Here is a 22012-nt window from a genome sequence, read left to right as displayed (position 1 = left end):
CAGACGTCTTTACTCCCACTGCATTACTCAAATACAGGCGAAAATTAAATTTAAAAACTCTGCTTTTTTTCAATGTTATGCAGTTGAAGATTGATCTTACCTGAAGTGAAGTGTTTTGTACACACTGTGTACTTCCATAAGAGATTCATCTCTCACAGGATAGCACCATTCTCCCTGTGGAGCATTATTGGGGAAACTTAATTGTCTTGGGAGGGATCATCACTTGGAACTCCTGGGACAGTTATATTGCAATCATGCACATTAAATTATCACTGATTGTTAACATTCTATAAAAGTAAATGGAACTTTATTTATAAGGTAATAAAGTATTGTGTTGCGTACCTCTGTGCGATTTTCAGTATTGATAAATCAGTAATTAAGACGCAGTTGCTGATGTTCAGTTCTCTAAGTTTTTGACCTGAAGACCCTTCCAAAAAGCTTCGTATACCTGCATCAGTGATACTACCATATAAAGCATATCCATGTTATTCATATGCAGACATAAACATACTTCACACATCACTATAGACATACAGCAATCTTTAAAAATAAAGAAAACAGTGTAATATTTGCATACAGTTATAAGCTGCCAACAGCAGTTTCAAAGTAGCTGTAAAAACTTGTTACCTTACCCTTGCATTTACCAAGAACACCTTTTGTGTCTACTAGAATTCCAAGGCCATACTTTTAAATTCTGAGTATCTTTCCCTTATTATCTTTTGTATTTTTAGCCATGTTGCTTTATTCATACTAAGTTCCTCATAGCATGAAACAGTGCACCAATCTGATAATCAACTGAACTCTATTACACAAATTGTGCATCAAGCTTAGGACATCATTGCTCTGTCATTCATCAGTCCCTTAATAGTTATTTATAGTGGACCATGCACCAAGCCTTGGGAAGATGAGTGAGTGGTTTGATAGGAGGATAGCTAAGTCCAAATGTGAACTGGGGACAGCCCACAAGTGTCACCATGGTTTTGGAACCAACATAGCATGCCCACAAATTACTAACCCTTATGAATTTGTACACCTTTGGAACATGTGAAGAAACCAGATCACCCGGAGTAAACCCATGCAGTCATGGGGAGAATGTACGAACTCCTTACAGGCAGCAGCGGGAATTGAACCCCAATCATGGTGCTATAAAGTGTTAAACTCGCTGCTATGCCACTGTGCCACTCAGTCATGTACAGGTCCTGATCTTGTTCCCAACATTTTTCCTAAATTTGGCAGGCAACTAAAATTGTAACAGTTGACATGTGGCAAAGTCAAACAAATGCACTGAGATTCCCGAAGGGTTACCTCAACAAAGGTAAGTGAAAAGTTATAAGAGGATACAAGCAACATCTTTCATGTAAGGAGAAACAATGGTAATTTTCACACTCTAACTTATTTATTTTCTTAGTGACAATATTGGAAATTTTACAATTGGAATACTGGAATCTAAAGATTTAGGGAAAAAATGTTTGAAGAACTTCCATTCCAGTTTGTTAACTTCAATCTTGAAAACCTCAGCTAGTATATAGTCTGATACAGAATATTCAATGTACTTGATCATGTTTTCTACTTATTTGTAGGCAAGGTTATAGATAACCTTCATTCAGAGTGTTGAGAGATGGTTTCAACACTGGCAATTGACATGGTTTACTCATGATTCGGGAATATATGGAAGTACTCCTCCCTTCTGGCTTTGATGGTTTTGCTTTCTTTCAGGAGTGCTGACCCAATGGAATGTTATGGGACTCTCTCCTTTTTTTCTACAGCCTTACAATATGAGAATCTGCTACCTCACTCGGTCTCCACCCATACAAGATACATAGCTGGTCTAATATGAGAATCTCTCAGTCTTGTAAGAGAGTATTTTCTTTTGTTCTACCTTCTTCAATAGTACTTATAGATTATATCTTCAAATGAAGGATTTCTCACAGTTCTCTGCTCAAGTACACCTCATCCATATGTTATTTTGCTCCCTTTTGATGATAGCAGTTTTCAAGAATTATTGTAGTGCTGGATATCCCAGTTCTGAAACCAGTAAGCTTCTTTGATTGTCCAAATGAACTCATGAAAAATGTACTCCTTAACTATTAAGACAGAGTCAGCAATCAAAAGAAGTAAGCTGAGAATTTGATGAGATTGGAAAACCTAAACTATTAGTGCCTAAAAAAGAAAATTTGACTATTTAATGAGAATGATAAACCTAACCCAGTTAGTAAATGCCATCATTCTAGACTATTAACACTAAATTATTTTAAACATTATAACTGAAATATCTTTTTGGATTAGAAAAAAACAGATCATAACAGGTTATTGAAGAGTCCTAAATAGGTAGCAGTTTATTTAGCAATATTACCTCATACAGTCTGAAATATTCAACACAGTGATATTTTTCAGTGTTGATATGAATTTCAAGCTGTTGTCTGTTATTCTTGAGCAGTCTGCTACATAGATATGATTCAAATTTGGGCAACTGGTGCTGAAGATTTTGAAGGTTGCATCAGTTATACGTTTATTACCTATTGTGGCAAAACAGAACAGTTATAGTCCAAAAGTTCTTTTGGTGTAATTCTATTAAGGGTTCTATCAAATAAGTAATTTGTAGAAATATTTGATGTCATAAGGTATTTCATAATTTGTCAAACCTTCGGTTTTAAATGTGGTAAGCTTGTTGCCTTGGACAAGTACTTTAATAGCGGTATCAGATATGTGTGGAGAGCCAAGAAGTGTAACTGTTGTGAGGTTATTGTAGTAACCAACCATAGCCTTAAAGAAAAAATAATGGTCAGTATTATTACTAGGTTTTTTTGGTGATTAAAAAAAAAGAAAACAAATAAAAGATTAGATTAGTAATTAAAAATCAAAACAATGCAGATGCTGAAATGCATAAAATAATGTAAAATCTCAATTTTGTCAGGCAGTATCTATGCAGAGAGAAACAGAATTGATATTTTAGATTGATGACCACCCATATAAATATGTTTGGAATAGTTTTCATAGAAGAAAAGGGATTTGAAAATAATTTATCCAGGAATTATTTTTGTATGTAACATTCCTTTATTAGTCTTCAATTAAAGAACAAAACAGCAGACTTAATATCCAAGACATAAAAGCAAAAAATGCTGTAAATATTCAGCAGATCAAACAGCATCTGTGTAAAGAGAAACAGAGTTACTTCAGTTGAAGATCTTTTTTTGCGATATTGATTCTATAATCTCTGTTTTGCTTTCCACAGATGCTGCCTTGATCTACTGAGTTTTTTTTTCTGTTTTCTCTATTTTAATCAGATTTTGAGTACAGGTATATGCATTTTTTTTTATGGCCCAACACATTTTTTTCTGTTCAGCAGATCATTCTAAATTAAAGAGCTATATAATTTAACCCATCATCATAATGATTAACAGTCCAGTTTTTCTTGAATCAGTAAATCCTCACTCTTTGAAATCTCTCCAATCTTTGGAAATTTCCTTTCAGCAGTAATTGTGGTGCATGAGTTGTGATTTGCAGCTCCTTATCAAAGGTGAATCTCACTGGAAATTCTGACTATAGAATATACTTAAGAAGTAATCCACTTATATGTTGCCAACAGTTAATCAGATTAATACTGATATAGTCAAATAAAGACCCATTCAGCCCATTAACTCTGCTCTGCCATTCCATCATGGCTGATCCTGGATCTCACTCAATCCCAAACATCTGCCTTCTCTCCATATCCTATGGATCAGCATGGGTGTGGACCAAGTATGTCCAGAGGGGCAGATAGTCAGACAGTGTATACATATCTTGCAAACCCTTCAGTAGTTGCATAGACACCTGAAGAGTAGACTATCTGTTGGATGGAGTGACCAACAACTCTGATAGAGGCAGATGCCAAGTTTTTAAGCTCACCAGTGGAAGGTGGTGCTTTAGCACTGCTGGCCCACCACCTTGAGGGAGTCTTGATCATAAGCGGGCCGAAACTCCTGAAGACTGGTGGCAGATCAACTGATGATCCTACTGGTGATAGCACAGGACAGTTAACATCTTAGTCCACGTGTATTTTGTAACTCTGATGCCCTGACCAATCAGGAAACTATCTACTTCTGCTTTAAATGTACCCACGGACTTTGCCTCCATTGCAGTCTGTGGCAGAGCATTCCACAGATTCACCGCCCTCTGGCTAAAACGATTTCTCCTTACCTCTGTTCTGAAAGGTCGCCTCTGAATTTTGAGGCTATGCCCTGTAGTTCTGGATACCCCCACCATAAGAAACATCCTCTCTATATCTACCTTACCTAGTCCTTTCAATTTTCGTTAGGTTTCAATGGGATCCCCCTGCATTCTTCTAAATTCCAGTGAGTACAGGACAAAAGCTGCCAAACACTTCTCATTCCCAGAATCATCCTTGTGGACCTCCTCTGGATTCCCTCCAATCACAACAAATCCTTTCTGAAATCCTTTGGGGCCCAAAACTGTTGATAATAAGACCAAAAGACATAGGAGCAGAAATTAGGCCATTTGGCCCATCGAGTCTGCTCCACCATTCATTCATGGCTGATCCTTTTTTCCCCTCCTCAGCCCCACTCTCCAGCCTTCTCCCTGTAACCTCTGATTCTATGTCCAATCAAGAACTGATCAAACTCTGCCTTATATACACCCAATGACCTGGCCTCCACAGCTGCCTGTAGTAATAAATTCCACAAATTCACCACCCTCTGGTGAGAGAAATTTCTCTGCATCTCTGTTTTAAATGGACTTTATCCTTGCAACATAGAAGATTGAATGGAGATTTGATAGAGGTATACAAAGTTATGAAGAGTATAGATAGGGTAAATGCAAGCAGGCTTTTTCCACTGATGGTGGGGGCAACTACAACTAGAGGTCATGGGTTACGGGTGAAAGGTGAAAAGTTTAAGGGGAACCAGGGAGAAACTTCTTCACTCGGAGGGGTTATGTGAGTTGGAATGAGCTGCCAGAGCAAGTGGTGCATGCAAGCTCAATTTCAATGTTTAAGAGAAGTTTAGATAGGCACATGGAAGGCTATACAGTCTGGGTGCAGGTCAATGGCAGTACGCAGCTTAAATGGTTTGGCATGGACTGCTGCGTTCACCAGCAACTTTGATGCGTGTTGTAAAAAAATATGTTGGTTCTTTATGTTTGAGGCTTTTTTTTAAAAAAAGAGATAATTTTTCAGGTGCAGGTACTGTCTATCAACAGAAAGCTTTGCAAAAACTCAGAAAATCAGATATCATCCATGGAGGTAGAAAATGAATTAATATTTCAGCTTAACGAAATTCCATCAAATCTGAAAAAAGTTCAAAAATCCTTATGAAAGGTCAACAACCTGAAACATTAACTGTGTTACTTTCTCCACAGATGTCGCCTGCCCTCCTGAATATATCGAAATATTTTGTTTTTATTTCAGGTTTCCAGTATCTGCAGTATTTGCTTCTTGTGATTCAGGTTCATTCTTTTGAAGCAAACAAGACATGTCAAACAAATATTTTTACTTAAATTTTTAAAACAATGCAAAGTATTTTGGTTCAAATAACAAGTAAAAGAAACACTATTATCGTTATATAGTTGATAAACTTATACCGCACTTACTGTGATGCAGTTGGTCGTAAGTGTTGCCATATCATTGATTACAAGGTGCTCAATTTTATTGCAAGCAATTCCTAATGACTTAAAGCCTCTCACTGAAATCTAAACAAACAAAAATACATAAAACATAACTTAAACCTAAGTTAATGTAAATACATTTTGTTTTGATATATCAGTTGAAACAACAATATAATTTTTTTGGTTATAAAGGTGCCTTGTGTTCACCAACTATTTAGATTGGCAACTAGCAAGTAGAAACATCTTTCTCTATATGCCTTTTAATCAGTATGTCAACAAATAATTTGCAAAACACACAGAATACTCTTCTTTGGGACCGGCATAATCACAAGTGCAGTGGCAGAAGCTGTTGTTTAAGTTCAGAAAACTTCCTGGGGCTGGTTTTATAAAGTTTACATTTGCTTGCACCAGGGAAACTCCTACAGAGAGCTAAAGATCAAAGAATGAGTCCAATTACTAAGACAAGTACCCTTCCTTTAAAAGGGGCTGGCTGCCAGCTGGATTAATAAAATGCAAACACGAGGAATTCTGCAGATGCTGGAAATTCAAGCAACACACATCAAAGTTGCTCGTGAACGCAGCAGGCCAGGCAGCATCTCTAGGAAGAGGTACAGTCGACGTTTCGGGCCGAGACCCTTCGTCAGGACTAACTGAAGGAAGAGCTAGTAAGAGATTTGAAAGTGGGAGGGAGAGGGCCGAAATGTCGACTGTACCTCTTCCTGGAGATGCTGCCTGGCCTGCTGCGTTCACCAGCAACTTTGATGTGGATTAATAAAATGTTTGCTAGTGAACATACTGAAAAAAAGTTAATCCTCACAGCTGTAGCAATCCAGGTTCAACTCTGTCCTCCAGTGTTGTCTGTACAACGTTTGTACATTCTTCCTGTGATTGCATGGGTTTCCTTTGGGTGCTGCAGTATTCTCCCTTCTTCCTAAAGGTGAGTTAGTTGGCCACATTACATTATCCCCAATGTGTAGATCAGTAGTAGTACCTGACTGCATATGGGGAATATTCAATAAACATTAGTGTAAAATTAGAGTAAATGAATGCTTGGCAGTGGCCATGGACTAAGTGGTCTGAAAGACCTGTTTCTGTTTTGCACTGGCAAAATCTATTACTAGCAACAAGTCAATGTCACTTTTTTTTATTAAATATTTTTATTGAAGGAATGACACAATAAAGAATATATAATGGATTACATTTTCCTCCATTTTGCTTTAGTATCGTACCCCCAAAACAAACCTCCCCACCACCCGCCCTCCCCGAACATATCATGGCAGCTAATATATCTACAACACACCAATTCACAAATACAAGTACGGACATTTCACAACTGTACCCCCACACTACTTCAATACGACAGCTCATACACATCTGCAACATGTCAGATGATCCAAAATACACTCATATTTACAATTCATCAACCACCCTGTGAGGTAAATTATAAGTGTGTTAAATGGGAGGCAACTTCCTAAGTACAATCAAATGCCCTCAACTAGTAGGTAATTCCTTAAGACTCCCAAAATATGATAAGAAAGGTCCCCATTTCGAATAGAACTTTTACACAGACCCCCTCAAGGTGAATTTAATCTTTTTCTAATTTCAGAAAAAACATTACATCTCCTAACCAAGCAGCAGCAGTTGGGGGAGTGGCAGATTTCCAAACCAGCAAAATTCTCCCACGGGTCAATAGCGATGTAAATGCAATGATATCCGACTGGCTTGCATTTAAACCCAAATCATCATCTGCCACACCAAATACAGCTATAAGCAGGCAAGGTCTCAGTGTCACCCCCAAAACCTCACTGATAATTTTAAAAACCAGTGCCCAATAGTCATCAAGCCGAGGGCATGACCAAAATGCATGTACTAAACCAGTCAATGTCACTTCTTAAACCTAGCCATATTGATACAGTAAAAGGCTATTATGACTAGTGCCCAGCCTTGCTAAGGCAGTCATAAATGAAAATGCCAGTCACAATACTACTTCTACTACCTTATTTGAATAAGCCCTCCAATATTTGCCTGACTGCTCCAGCACCTGGCGCAAGCGTTACCATGAGCACTGAAATGCGAAGGAAATCAAGTCAAGTCACTTTTTATTGTCATTTTGACCATAAGCTGCTGGTACAGTACACAGTAAAAACGAAACAACGTTCCTCCAGGACCATGGTGCTACATGAAACAACACAAAACTACACTAGGCTGAGACAACACAAGGCTACACTAGACTACATAAAACAACACAAAAACTACACTAGACTACAGACCTACACAGGACTACATAAAGTGCACAAAACAGTGCAGGGCAGTACAATAAATAATAAACAAGACAATAGGCACAGTAGAGGGCAAATTACAATATAATAATAAATGATGTAGATGTCAGTCTGGACTCTGGGTATTCAAGATACAAAGCTCACATTAGTTTCCATTCTCACCTGCCCAGGACCATCAGTGTTTATCTGACACATAATCATGGTCCAGGAGGAAGGAGCATCATTGTAAAAACAGGATGTACACCATGTGAGCAGTTAGATTGTTCAAATGTAAATTAATATCTTTAAAGTAAGTTAACAGGCTATATCTGCAAAATTGTAGTAAATCTTTAAGTGATTCTTCTTTTGCATGATTCCTTTGGTATCAAATGAAAGAAGAATGAAGTTCCATCTGTTAATATTGGTTTTCTTGCTAAAATTAATAACAGAAGAATTTCACTCCCTAAATGAAAATAAGAAAACAGCATGCCCCAATGGCAGAATATACTCTAAGTTCTATTTGAGAAACAAGTATGAGCCAATTTGTTGTTCCTACTCCTTAATGTGTGCCAGGTTGTGAAGACTGGAGAAAGTAATCAAAGGAAATTGGAAAACCAGCCATAATAAAGAGCTCATTTGTGTTTTGTTGGAACAATCTTCATGAGTGGGAAGTTCTCAGTTAAAACCTGCAGGATCATTCAAACTTTTTTGAAGAAGTGGCCAAGAAAGTCAAGAAGAGCAGAGTGGAAGATGTATTTATATGGACTTCAGTAAGGACTTCGATAAAATTTTGCATGGTAGGCTGCAGTGGAAAGCTAGATCACATGAACTTCATGGAGTGCTACTCACTGGATAAATGGATAAGTTGGCTTAATGGTAGGAAACTGTGTGTTTTGGCAGAAGATTGATTTTTTGAACTTTAGGCCTGTGAGTAGTGGCGCTTCCAGGAGTAGGCACTAGGCCCATTGCTATCTGTCATCTAGTGTATGTCAATGATTTGGATGAGAATATACAAAGGATGGTTAATAAGATTGCAGATGACACTTAGATTATTGGTGCTGTGGACAGTGAAGATGATTATCAGGAATTACAGGGGGACCTTAATCAGCTGGGTAAGAAGGCCAAGGATGGTAAATGGAGATTAATTCAGCTAAGTGTGAGGCACTGTATTTTGGGGAAGGCAAGTACCAAAGAAAAATAAGGTAACGTGCTTTAATAGCTAGCACCCAGTAACTTTGACATCCACAATCAGGAAGTGCTTTGAGAAGTGCTTCCAGCCTCCCAGACAACCTTAACCCACTGCAATTTGCCTACTATTGAAATACATTCATGGCAGGTGCCATCTTCCTAGCCTTACACCTATCTCTGGAGCATCGGAACAGTAAAATCACCTACATTAGACTATTGTTTATTAACTACAGCTCTGCCTTCAATACTTCCAATATTCAATATTTCAATAATTCCATGCAAACACTTCAAACTCCTGGATCTGGGACTCAAGACCTCCCTTTGCACCTGGATCCTCGACTTCCTGACCATCAGACTGCAATCAGTAAAAATAAGTAATAACATCTCCATCACAATTATCCTCAACACTGATGCCACATTGTGACTGTATCTTACACATTGTGGCCGAGTTTGCCTCCAGCATGTCCTCTAACAGTGTGTCCCAGATATCAACCATTCTCTGCGTGAAAAACTTACATAACAGATCCCCATTAAATCCATTTCGTGTCCTCTTAAATCTATGCTCATTTATTTTTAGCACCTCTACCATGAGAAAAGTATCTACTCTGTCTAGGCCTGTCATGAATTTATATACCTCTTTCAGGTCAGCTCTAAGCCTCCTATGATCCAGGGAAAACAAACCCAATGTCTCCTTATAGCTGAAGTCCTCCTACCCTGGCAGCATCCTAGTAAACCTTCCATGCACCTTGCTCAGCACAATCACATTCTTTCTTTAGCGTAATGCACACAATGCTTCAAATGCAGTCTAACCAGTGTTTTGAAAAGTTGCAACATGATGTTCCAAGTTTTATATTCTATTCTTTGGCTAATGGCACGATAGCATACATGGAAGAACATGGCACCAGCAAACAACCCAACCAAGGGCAGCATCGTCCGGAAGATCACAAAACCACTTCTTTCATCTCTTTTACGTCTTCTCTTTCTTTCAAAGGTGGTTCTACTACTGTTGGAGCCTGTGATCTAAATTTTGGTGGGGTGTTTTCAGGTCAATTGAGCAATCTGGCCCTTTACTGTCTCCGAGAGTGTTCTGTGAAGTTTCGAACCACAGTGTGTCCTCAAAGCCTCAAGATGGGGCATGAGCCAATAATTGGTTATATTTCTTCCCAATCTCGCCGATTAAAGTGTCAAAGAAGATTGAACTAATTGAGGAGTGAGCAGAAGACGAATGGATGTTCTGTGCTGTCTATTACCATCTTGCTTGCTGCTGCCAGAGGAAGGTGTCTGCATGTGATTCTTTTTTTTTCTTCTCTCTCTCTCTCTCTCTCTCTCATCCCCCTCTCGTCCTCTGCTTCTGGAGGAAGGTCCCTGCATTCATGTCTCTCTCTCCTTTTCAATGCTGCCAGAGGATTGTGCTGGAGACCTGGGTCTTGGGCAAGATTTAACCAAAACAGTTTGTGGATTGCACTCTGTAGTTCAAGTTATGATGCGTTTCTGGTTCCTGGTCACTCCTTTCTTTGTTGCTATTTTGTGCGATTTTGATCAGAGTGACCTGCAGATAATGAACAGCAGAGCACTAGTTTGAACTGAACTGATCTGAGTTGAATAAGATGGGAATCTTTTGATTTTGTGTTTTATATTCTGTGTTTTTCTCTTTTTTTAACCATTTGTGTGATTTGTTTTTGGCATGTTGGGGAGGTGGGAGGTTGATGTTTCTTCTTTGAACGGGTTTTCTTTGTTTCATGGTTTTCTGTGGGAAGATGAATCTCAGAGTTGTGTACTGCATACATACTTTGATAATAAATGTACTTTGAATCTTTAAATACGTTTTCCCCACCACCTATCTTCCAGTATTCCCACTTTCATGGAACTCTGGACCTTTACCCCAAGGTTTCTCTATTTATCAACACCCATTAGAGCTTGGCCATTTATTGTATATAACCTATCCTTATTTGACTTCCCAAAATGTTTCACTACACTTGTTGGGATTAAATTTCATCTGCTAATTTTTTTGCTCACTTTCTATATGTTACTGTAGCTTTAAACAACCTCTTCATTATTCACACCAGCAACTTTCATGCCATATGCAAAATTACTAAATAAACCTATATTCATATCTAATTTGTTAATATATATCATGAACAATAGAAGCCCAAGCACCATTTTTTACAGTATCATAGATTTCCAATCAATGATCACAGACTTCCGATCAGATAGGCATATCTCCACTAATGTGCCAGTGTACTGCCTCCTATCACCAAACTAACTATAAATCCAATTTAAAAACACAAACACGAGGAAATCTGCAGATGCTGGAATTTCAAGCAACACACATAAAAATTGCTGGCGAACACAGCAGGCCAGGCAGCATCTCTAGGAAGCGATACAGTCGACATTTCGGGCCAAGACCCTCCGTCAGGACTAACTGAAAGAAGAGATAGTAAGAGATTTGAAAGTGGGAGGAGGGGAGATCCGAAATGATAGGAGAAGACAGGAGGGGGAGGGATGGAGCTAAGAGCTGGAAAGTTGATTGGCAAAAAGGAATGAGAAGATCATGGGATGGGAAGCCTAGGGAGAAAGAAAGGGGGAGAGGGGAAGCCCAGAGGATGGGCAAGGGGTATAGTGAGAGGGACAGAGGGAGAAAAAGGAGAGAGAGAGAGAGAGAGAGAGAGAGAAATAAATAAATAAATAAGATGGGGTACGAAGGGGAGGTGGAGCATTAACGGAAGTTAGGGAAGTCAATGTTCATGCCATCAGGTCGGAGGCTACCCAAACGGAATATAAGGTGTTGTTCCTCCAACCTGAGAGCGGCTTCATCTTGGCAGTAGAGGAGGCCGTGGATAGACATATCAGAATGGGAATGGGACGTGGAATTAAAATGTGTGGCCACTGGGAGATCTTGCTTTCTCTGGCAGACAGAGCGTAGGTGTTCAGTGAAACGGTCTCGTAGCCTGCGTCAGGTCTTGCCAATATATAGAAGGCCACATCAGGAGCACCGGACGCAATATATCACCCCATCTGACTCACAGGTGAAGTGTCACCTCACCTGGAAGGACTGTCTGGGGCCCTGAATGGTGGTGAGAGAGGAAGTGTAAGGGCATGTGTAGCACTTGTTCCGCTTACAAGGATAAGTGCCGGGAGGGAGATCGGTGGGAAGGGATGGGGGGGACCAATGGAAAAGGGAGTGTAGGGAGCGATCCCTGCGGAAAGCAGAGAGAGGAGGGGAGGGAAAGACGTGCTTAGTGGTGGGATCCCATTGGAGGTGGCAGAAGTTACGGAGAATTATATGTTGGACACAGAGGCTGGTGGGGTGGTAGGCGAGGACAAGGGAAACCCTATTCCTAGTGGGGTGGCGGGAGGATGGAGTGAGGGCAGATGTGCATGAAATGGGAGAGATGCGTTTGAGAGCAGAGTTGATGGTGGAGGAAGGGAAGCTTGAAAAAGGAGGACATCTCCTTCATCCTGGAATAAAAGCATCCTGAGAGCAGATGCGGTGGAGATAGAGGAATTGCAAGCAGGGGATGGCATTTTTGCAAGAGGCAGGGTGAGAAGAGGAGTAGTCCAGGTAGCTGTGAGAGTCCGTAGGCTTATAGTAGACATCAGTAGATAAGCTGTCTCCAGAGATAGAGACAGAAAGATCAAGAAAGGGGAGGGAGGTGTCAGAAATGGACCAGGTAAACTTGAGGGCAGGGTGAAAGTTGGAGGCAAAGATAATGAAGACAATGAGCTCAGCATGTGTCCAGGAAGCAGCGCCAATGCAGTCGTTGATGTAGCAAAGGAAAAGTGGGGGATAGATACAAGTATAGGCTTGGAACATGGATTGTTCCACAAAGCCAACAAAAAGGCAGGCATAGCTGGAACCCATACGGGTGTCCACGGCTACACCTTTAGTTTGGAGGAAGTGGGAGGAGCCAAAGCAGAAATTATTAAGAGTAAGGACTAATTCCGCTAGACGGAGCAGAGTGGTGGTAGAGAGGAACTGGTTAGGTCTGGAATCCAAAAAGAAGCAGGGAGCTTTGAGAACTTCCTGGTGGAGGATGGAAGTATATAGGGACTGGACATCCATGGTGATAATAAAGCGGTGGGGGCCAGGGAACTTAAAATTATCGAAAAGATTCAGAGCGTGAGAAGTGTCATGAACATAGGTAGGAAGGCATTGAACAAGGGGGGATAAAACAGTGTCGAGGTATGCAGAAATGAGTTTGGTGGGACAGGAGCAAGCTGAGACAATGGGTCTACCTGGACAGGCAAGTTTGTGGATCTTGGGTAGGAGGTAGAAACGGGAAGAGTGGGGTGTGGGAACTATAAGGTTGGAGCAGTGGATGGATAAATCCAATTTGCTAGCTTGGCTTGGATTCCATGTGCATTGACATTCTGGACCAGTCTACCATAGAGGACTTTGTCAAAGGCCTCACTAATGTAGACAATGTCTACCACCCTTTTCCCTGATAATTAGGAACGTGTAACTGATAGGTCATGTTAAAATGGGACCTGGGAGATAACTGTGACTAGGTTTATGATGGTGAGTCAAGGGGTTTATTTATCATCCAGTGCCTGCTTGCCTAATGAGTTAAAATTGAGTCTTTAAAAGACAAAACATTATTAATCAGAAATGCATTAATTTATTTCATCTTGAAAGGCTGTGATTTAAATACTGTATAAATTATTGAAGTACTCATGATTGGCTGATGTCCATGTCATTTATGATAATAGGTAACCAAATCCGGTGTGTGTTAAAAATGTGTTTTATCAATTCTCAGCTGAACCATACGTTTTTTTTTTACCTTGGAAATTATGTAGGTATTGAAATTTTCTTTATTTTTCTGTTACTTTTTGTTTATGAAAATTAGGGTATAGAATGCATTCTGATAGGCAGAAATGGGGAGAAGAAACAGAACAAACATAAACTGAAGTTCAAAATATCTCCTCTAGGGTACAACCACCAGAGATAGCCAGAATCCAAATCCAACTGAAGTCAAGTTAGGAAAGCTGTTGATCCCGACAGATAATACATGGGTACTATGCTTTCTGAGGTTCATCAACTATCAACAATTTCCTGATGTGAGGATTTAAGAAGGATAAAGTACGTAAATAGAGTTGATAATCTCAAAGTTCAAAATAGATGTATGTCACCATATATATTTTTGTGCGCATTCACAGTAAATATAAAGGAACACTACGGAACCAATGAAAGATGGACAAGCCACCAATGTGTAAAGGATAACAAACTGTGTAAATACAAAAAGAAAATAATAATTATAAATAAATAATAAATATCGAGAACATGAAATGAAGCGTTTTTGAAAGTGGACCCATAGGTTGTGGTGGGGTGAGTGAAGTTATCCTCTCAGGTTCAAAAGCCTGATGGTTGAGGGATAATAACTGTTCCTAAACCTAGTGGAGTGGGTCCTGAAGCTCCTGTACCTTCTTCCTGATGTCAGCAACAAGAAGAAAGTATGGCCTGAATGGTGGGGATCCTTGATAATGGATGCTGCTTTCTTACGATAGCACTCTGAGTGGATGTGCTCAATGGTGAGGAGGGCTTTACCTTTGATGGACTGAGTTTTATCCACTACTTTCTATGGGATTTGACACTCAAGGACATTGGCGCTTCCATATCAGGCTGTGATGCAGCCAGTCAATATACTGTTACTACACATCTATATAAGTCTATAGTTTGTTTATGAGCACATCTGCTCATAAACAAACCATCAAAAAGATCAAGTAGACAGGCTGTCATACAATATTTTGATAATAATAAGGAACTGAATGAGCAGGCCGGTGTCCTAAAAAAAAGTCTGGGATCAGCCACTGGTATACACAAAGAAACTCTGACAGATGTAAAGATGCATTATTCACAAAATGAGAAGCTTTGATCTTGAGATGAAAAAATTTACCCCAATATGCCTGCAGGGGATTGCATTTGTTCACTGTAATCACAAAACACTTCAGATCATTGCCTTGAAGCCCCATCACTGAGCACCAAAATGCTTAGGGAGAATGTAGACATGCTTAACCAAGCCTGCTTAACCAAGCCTGCTTCACACATGAAAGAAGTGCTGAAAATTTAATCAAGATTACAAAGCAAAGTCCAGTGTACAGACCACTGATGCAGGACTTGATGTGGCTGTCTAGCAGGCTGAGAGAATGTAGAATCTGCAGTAGGTGATTCAGACAAGACAGAAAGAGAACAAGCCTTTACACAAGAAATCAAGGTGATTTGAATTAAAAGTGGAAGTGTACTCTTACTAATGGAAACAATGCCGAACCAGATGTGCAGTTAAGTGTAGAAAGACAAGCTGAGATAGTCTAAAAAAGGATAAGCAAACACAGCTGAAGATAGTGGTGCCTTGACACACACAATACACTAGCTCATACAAAATCAGGATAGAGGCTTTCTCATAATCAGAGGAACAACTACAAAATCAAAAGGACTGATCAAAGAAGCTTGCCCCAGAAAGAGATGTGGAAATTCTAAAGGATGCTCAGTAACTTTGCAGAGATCATCACAGTTTGACAACAGTGCCTCGACTAAGTCTTAAAGAATAGTCCGTTACTCAAAATATCTGAAATATTTTGTGAAAAATATATTACATAGCGTTATTTTAGATATTTTAGACATTTCACACATGTCTGCCCTCACCCCATCAAACTGCCACCCCACCAGGAATAGGGTTCCTCTTATCCTCACCTACCACTCCACCAGCCTCCACATCCAGCATATAATTCTCCGTAACTTCTACCATTTCTAATGGGATACCACCACCAAGCACATCTTTCCCTCCATCTGCCTCACTTTGGCTGTCCATAGGGATCACTCCCTACGCAACTCCCTTATCCATTCATCCCTCCCCACCGATCTCCCTCATGGTACTTATCCTTGCAAACGGAACAAGTGCCACCATGGCCACTTAAGGTCATTTGCTGAAAGTTACGTTTATCCAACGAATTAAAGATGGAGGAGGTGAAGAATAAGTTTAATCAACTGCAACCGTGCACCATTTCATAAACTGTGAAGCACATATTGCATTTTTTAACATTTTGTATTATTTATGTTATTCAATTTTGCAAACTCAGTAAAACAAGTAGTATGTCTGCCCTCAACTAGAGTTGTGTAGCATTCTTGTTTACAAATTTCAAATGGCCACACTTTGGAATATACCTTAGGGGTTGAGAAGTTTATTTCCTGCTCATTTCTGCAATGATAAGAGAGCTGTAATTAGCTGAATTCCTGAGAGGTCTGCAACACTCTACTCATCAGAAACTAAAATTTCAAACTAAGTTTAGGATATTCTAAGGAGGGATATAATAAAAAAAAACATTGGTATCCTCAATTTCTCATGCTTGAATACTGGACGATACACACAAAATGCTGGAGGAACTCAGCAGACCAGGCAGCATCTATGGAAAAAAGTACAGTTGACATTTCAGGCCGAAATCCTTCAGCAGGACTGGAATACTGGAGTTTAAACTGGAAGTAAAACTTTTCCCTTTAGCAACAAGATAAACATATTAGCCTATCAGAGAAAAATATGGAAAATGAAAATGGAGCTTTCCTGCCTTAGGCACATCTTCAGCTTCCCTGTCTTTTGCTGGTAGAAGGTGGAAGAGAGGGAACGTAAGTAAAAATAAGAAGGAATGAGTTGCCATTAGGGTTAGGTTACAGGGGAGGCTGAAGGTGGATGGAAGTGCACTGAAGGCATATGGGGGCTGGAATGCGGATGAAGGGTGGAGGTAAAAGCACAGGTAGTGTTGGGATGAAGGCAGAAGAGGTGAAATGAAGATGGGAGGAGAATGGAGGCAAGGGTGTGGGATGAAGGTGGGATTTGGATGAAGACAGGGTATGTGGAGGGGTATGCAGATGGAGTAGGTGAGGTTAAAGATGGGAGAGGAAAGGAGGGGTGGGTGTGAGGGAGGGGATGAGACAGGAGAGAAATGAAGGAAAATAATTGAGGATGAAAGCATGGGAGTAGAGGATATGGAATAGGGGGCAGTTGGTATAAAGCCAGGAGTGCGGGTGATGACAGGATGGGGGATGAAGACAGTGTGGAGGTGAAAGGGAAGTTAATGGGATGAAGATACAAGAAAAGGGTTGAAAATCAAGGGCATTGAAGGCAGAGGGGTGAATACAAAGAGGTTGTGGTTGGAAATGGAGTACAGAGGTTAGCGATGGAAGTGAAGGCAAAGAGTGGAGGGGTAAAAGGTGAGGGGAAAGGGAAGAGCTGTTGGAGTAGGTGGGGTGTGAAGTAGGAGGGAATAGGGGCCATTACATCCATGTTTGAGATGAGGAGCTGAAGGATTGAGTAAAGGCAAAAGTGGGGGGGTAAAAATGGGTAAAGTGAGTGGTTGAAGATGGGAAATAAAGTGCATGAAAGTGGAGAAGAAAGCAGAGTAAGCTGAAGAATCTGGAGGCAGATGAAGAGATGAAGTAAAAGGTTAATGGGAGAATAGGGCATATGTGTAAGTGTGTGGTGATGAGAGATAAAGCATTTTAAATGTAGTTAATGGGAGATATGAGGGAGATTAAAGTAGATCCCAGATGAAGGAAAATTGGGAATAGAATTGAGAAGTTGGATTTGAAGGTGGATAAGAGTGTTGGTGGTTGGGAGAAGGGCTTGAATGTAGACAATAGGGTTGGGTGGATCTAAAAATGAGTGGGTGGGGGTCTAAAGTGTGAGCAGTCGTTTTGCGAGGGATTGAGAGAATGAAGCTGAAGGGCTATGAAGAGGAGAGCGACAGGGAGGCAGTGGTGTTGAGGGATGGAGGCTGAGGTGGAAATTGAGGAAAGATGTAGTGTAAATGTGAGGAAGGGCTGGAAGCAAGGTGGATGTGAGGAGACGTCTGATTGTGGGATGCTTATGAGGGGAGGGGAGATAAGGGTGTGAGGAAAGTGAGGGTGTAAAATGAGGTGGGAGGTGGATGAGGGGTATAAGGAACTGGATGGAGAGGATGATGGTGGGAGAGCAAAAGTAGAGAGGACAGTGGAGTTATCTAAGATGAGAGGGAATTGAGCAGGGGGTGTTAGGAAGGCAGTGAGTAGAAGTGGAAGGAGAGACAGGGGTAGCAAAAAAGGGAAGAGGGGAAGGGAAAAGAGGAAGAGAGAAAGTTGTGAAAAGGGAGACAAGGGGAGGGGAGAGGAAGGCAGAGAGAAGAAGAAGGCAGAGGCAAAAGGGAGGAGGGTTGGTTGCAGATGACATGGAGGAAGAAGCAGAAGAGAAGGTTTTGAATATTGCTTATAGGTGCAAATGACCATGATGAATGTGATAAAATAAAGGCATGTGCCTTTAACAACTACATTGATTCATTTTGAACTGAGCCAATTATATCTTTTCTTTGCTAAGATGAAAACCATTTGGATTTCTGCCAGGAGCCTGAGGGAACAATCATTTTTGGCAGCCTGGGATTCTCTAACTCCACATTAGGTTCAATACCCCTCCCCCTTCCTGCATTACTCAGCCAGCCACTAAAGGCTGGGATTGTTAGCCACCATCGAAAAATATAGTTTCTCATAGCAGCAAAGAAGCTCTATACACCAACCTCAGTACAACCTGAAATGTCCAGATAAACAAGCTTGTGGCAGCCCTTCCCTGTGGCAAGGTAATTCAAACCTTTATTTGTGAATAGCTTTGAGTATGCCAGGCTCAGGTACTGTAGATTTAGACCAAACCTTGAAGGAAAAGAAGAAAGTTGCAGGATTTTTAGTTGCAGCATTATCAAGATACTGAAAAAGAAAGCTAGTCTGGTCTCTTACTATAAAAGGTTCTCTTTTTTTGGCTGGTATTTTATGAGCTTCAGTTTTTAGCAGAATTAAATCAGAAACAAAAGAGTGAAATATACAGTTAAATTTCCACTGTAGGTCTTTTGAGTGATTAAGTCTAAATAAGCAGTTGTACAGCAGGTTTACGGATCTGTAATCTTTCTCTAGTTTATTTTTTATTTGTGGAATGGTAGAGCAAACTAAGGCAAGATAAAATGAAAAAGTGCAAAACAAGTGTGAACTTTTCACCCATAAAGCAACAAAATTTGACCTAAGCATTAAATTTGAAGATACGTTTTAAGTCTTGTAACAAATGCACTATCCCAGTCCTGCATTTATCTTTAACAGAGGTCCAGAGCGTATGCATCTGAAATGGAGCTGGTCTGGTAACTATTAAGCCCAACGCCAGTGTTATTTATAGAATTTATTTTACCATTCCCGCCAGGAAAGTTATACATGCAGAGTCCAATTGAAAATAATTGAAGTTCTTCAGGCATTTTTGGTAAGAATTAAATTAGATTTTTTTTTCAGAAATTATATCTTATAAAACAATCTTATAAATCTTATAAAACAAAACATTGTTAATATAAATTGAATAAATTTCACTACGTGCATATTCTCAAATCTGAAAGAAATTGTTTTGTAATCCTACAGCAAAAGCACAGTTGTTATTTGTATTTTGACATCCTCCCAGTACCAATTTATAATAATCATAGCATTATATTTTTGATGTAGTATATGTTAAGTTTTTGCCACTGAGAAAAGAATCACTGCAAATCCTTCACTCATCATAGAAATCTACCTAACAGCAGATCAATTTAATACTTCATTGATATTCGTATTTAAATACAACAAAATGAAGAAAATAGGACTACAGTGAAGTGTGAATTAAAGTGGTGCTATCAGTCTAAAATAAGCTGGATATGGTTGTAAGCTAAATTGCAGGATTACTGAAAGAACTGCAATGGTACAACTTACTTTGACAATGACCTTAGTGTAGCATCACTAATGGTCGTGTAAGCCATGTTCAGGTACACAAGTGATGTGCACATTTCTATCACTGTAGACATAAATTCATCCTGAATGTGGAAAAAAAGAAGTTATTTGAAATGTTAAAAAAATACTCCAAAATAAGTGTGCATGCTATTTCTGCCTCTTGTTGCTACTTTGAACATTTTTTAAAAGATTATTTAACTTAGGTGTATATTCCTTGCAAAGCCCACGCATATCACCCATTTCTAATTGCCGTCAAGAATGTGACAGCCTTCTGCAGTCTGTATGATAAATTCTCATCTATTTATTGAGTAGGAAGTCTCTGTTTATAAACACAATGACAATGGTAGAATTGTGGTAAATTTTCAGGACATAACAATGTATCATTTGGGTAAAAAAAAAATTAAGGTTCTGGTGTTCTTGTCCTAGATGTTGAATGTTGTAGGTTTGGAAGGTGCTATCAATGAAACTTTGGTCAGGTGCTGCAAGGCATTTTGTATATGCTTCTTCACCTATGGTGTGCTGATGGTTGAGAGACTAAATGAATAGTTTGATCTCCAAAGTGCTCATCAAATGTTTTTATCATACACTCTTTGAATGTATGATAAAAACAGACTCATCCATCAAGTGGAGATGATTCCTTTATACTATTTTCTTGTGTATTGAGGATAGTAAAGAAGCTCCAAGGGGAGTGGAGGGAAGGGTTTAGCAAGTCAGTCGCTAACCATCAGAAAGATATTCAGACTTGAGGATGGTTAGGTCAAAATTATTGAACAGATGGACTATTGTAGCAAAGAGCGACAAAGTACAAACATATCCATCTTTCAATGTGCCAAGTTTAACTCCACCCATTGGAGACTTTGCCCCTCAAGTACTATTAATTTTACTTCTACTTGGGCTCATCGATATCACATAAGGTCAAATGTTCTCTTGATGTTGAAGAGCAATCATTCTCTCCTTACTTCTGGAATTTAATCATTTTGTTCAAGGCCTTGGGGTGGAGTTATCCTTGTAAATTCAAACTAAGCATTTTATTGGCATCACATGATGGGACTGTTAATGATATTGCTTCTTCCTTTTGGTGTTTACCATGGAAGATATTTGACCCGATGGCAGGAAGGTTCAAAGAGTCCAGATTCAATGCTGAGTACTCCTGTAACCATGTCACCCTGTGTCGCAACTTATGCTAGGTAAAGCATACTGGTGGGAAAAGGTACCATCACTGATGTTTACTTAAAGATATGATTCTTTGAGTATAGCAATATCATTCAAATATTTGACTAGCTTGTGAGACGTTCCCCCAAATTGCCAACTTCCATCACCATAAAAGACTAAGTACAGCATGCATACCACTACCTGCAGATTCCTCACTATGCCATGCTCTGTTATGACTTTCATTATTATTGGTGGCCCTTCATCATTGTTGGGTCAAAATCCACTGTGGGATTACCTTCAGCAGTAAGCCTGCAACTGTTCAAGCAAGTTGCTCAACCAGCTGTTTAAGGGATATTAGGTAGGTAGGTACATTGCATCCTGAGTTCCTCCGGTTAGTGTACAATTTCCCTCCATGCCTCTCTGGCGTAGTGGGGGACCGTGTACGAGGCAAGTTACAGCAGTGGTTTGCCATTGCCTTCTGCCGGGTGAGTTTCCAAAGGGATCACCAGCTCGTAACCCAGCACAGATGGAAAGCGTGCAGGGGAGCCGGCTGGCTAGATCTGAACCCGGGACCTTTCATCCCGAAATCCGACGCTGATGCCACTATGCCACCAGCCAGGTCAAGGGGTATTAAAGATAAGCAATAAAATGAAAATAAATAACTTGAATTCTAGCATAGATATATGGTTTATGTTATCAAATGATGATTTCCATTTGTTGTTTTCACTCCACTTAAGTGATTTTTTGTGAATGATAGAAATTAAGACCATAAGATATAGGAGCAGAATTAGACAATCTAGGCCATTTGGTCCATTGAGTCTGTTCCACCATTCCATCATGGCTGATTTAATATCCCTGTCAATCCCATTCTCCTGCCTTTTCCCTGTAACTTTTGATACCTTAATAATCAAGAACCTATCAACCTCTGCTTTAAATATACTCAATAACTTGGCCACCACGGCCATCTAACTCTGCCGGACGATGCTGAGGATGTTCTATGAGTCTGTGGTGGCCAGTGCTATCATGTTTGCTGTTGTGTGCTGGGGTAGCAGACACCAACAGGATC

The 22012-nt window shown here is 39.9% G+C and overlaps 2 protein-coding genes across 3 annotated transcripts in view; one reads left to right on the top strand and one right to left on the bottom strand.

Moving 5' to 3' along the window:
- fbxl13 (F-box and leucine-rich repeat protein 13) overlaps positions 1-22012 on the bottom strand; it is a 165365-nt gene that overhangs the window by 35432 nt on the left and 107921 nt on the right. The window contains 6 exon segments of the mRNA XM_072241187.1: positions 343-462; positions 2354-2516; positions 2643-2763; positions 5584-5682; positions 18579-18708; positions 19777-19877. Of these exon segments, the coding sequence (XP_072097288.1) occupies positions 343-462; positions 2354-2516; positions 2643-2763; positions 5584-5682; positions 18579-18708; positions 19777-19877 (734 nt within the window).
- lrrc17 (leucine rich repeat containing 17) overlaps positions 1-22012 on the top strand; it is an 83283-nt gene that overhangs the window by 17144 nt on the left and 44127 nt on the right. The window contains exon 1 of one of the 2 annotated variants that reach the window (XM_072241188.1): positions 18499-18638. The exons of the other annotated variant lie outside the window; for it this stretch is intronic. The gene's annotated coding sequence lies outside the window, so the exon portion shown is untranslated. Of the gene's footprint in view, positions 1-18498; positions 18639-22012 lie in introns of those variants that run through there. 2 annotated transcript variants of the gene reach the window in all.

This window comes from Mobula birostris, chromosome 23 (genome assembly GCF_030028105.1).
Source record: "Mobula birostris isolate sMobBir1 chromosome 23, sMobBir1.hap1, whole genome shotgun sequence".
Taxonomy (NCBI): domain Eukaryota; kingdom Metazoa; phylum Chordata; class Chondrichthyes; order Myliobatiformes; family Myliobatidae; genus Mobula; species Mobula birostris.
The sequence above is the reverse complement of the archived record's forward strand: the minus strand, read 5'-3'. Positions and strand labels throughout refer to the sequence as shown.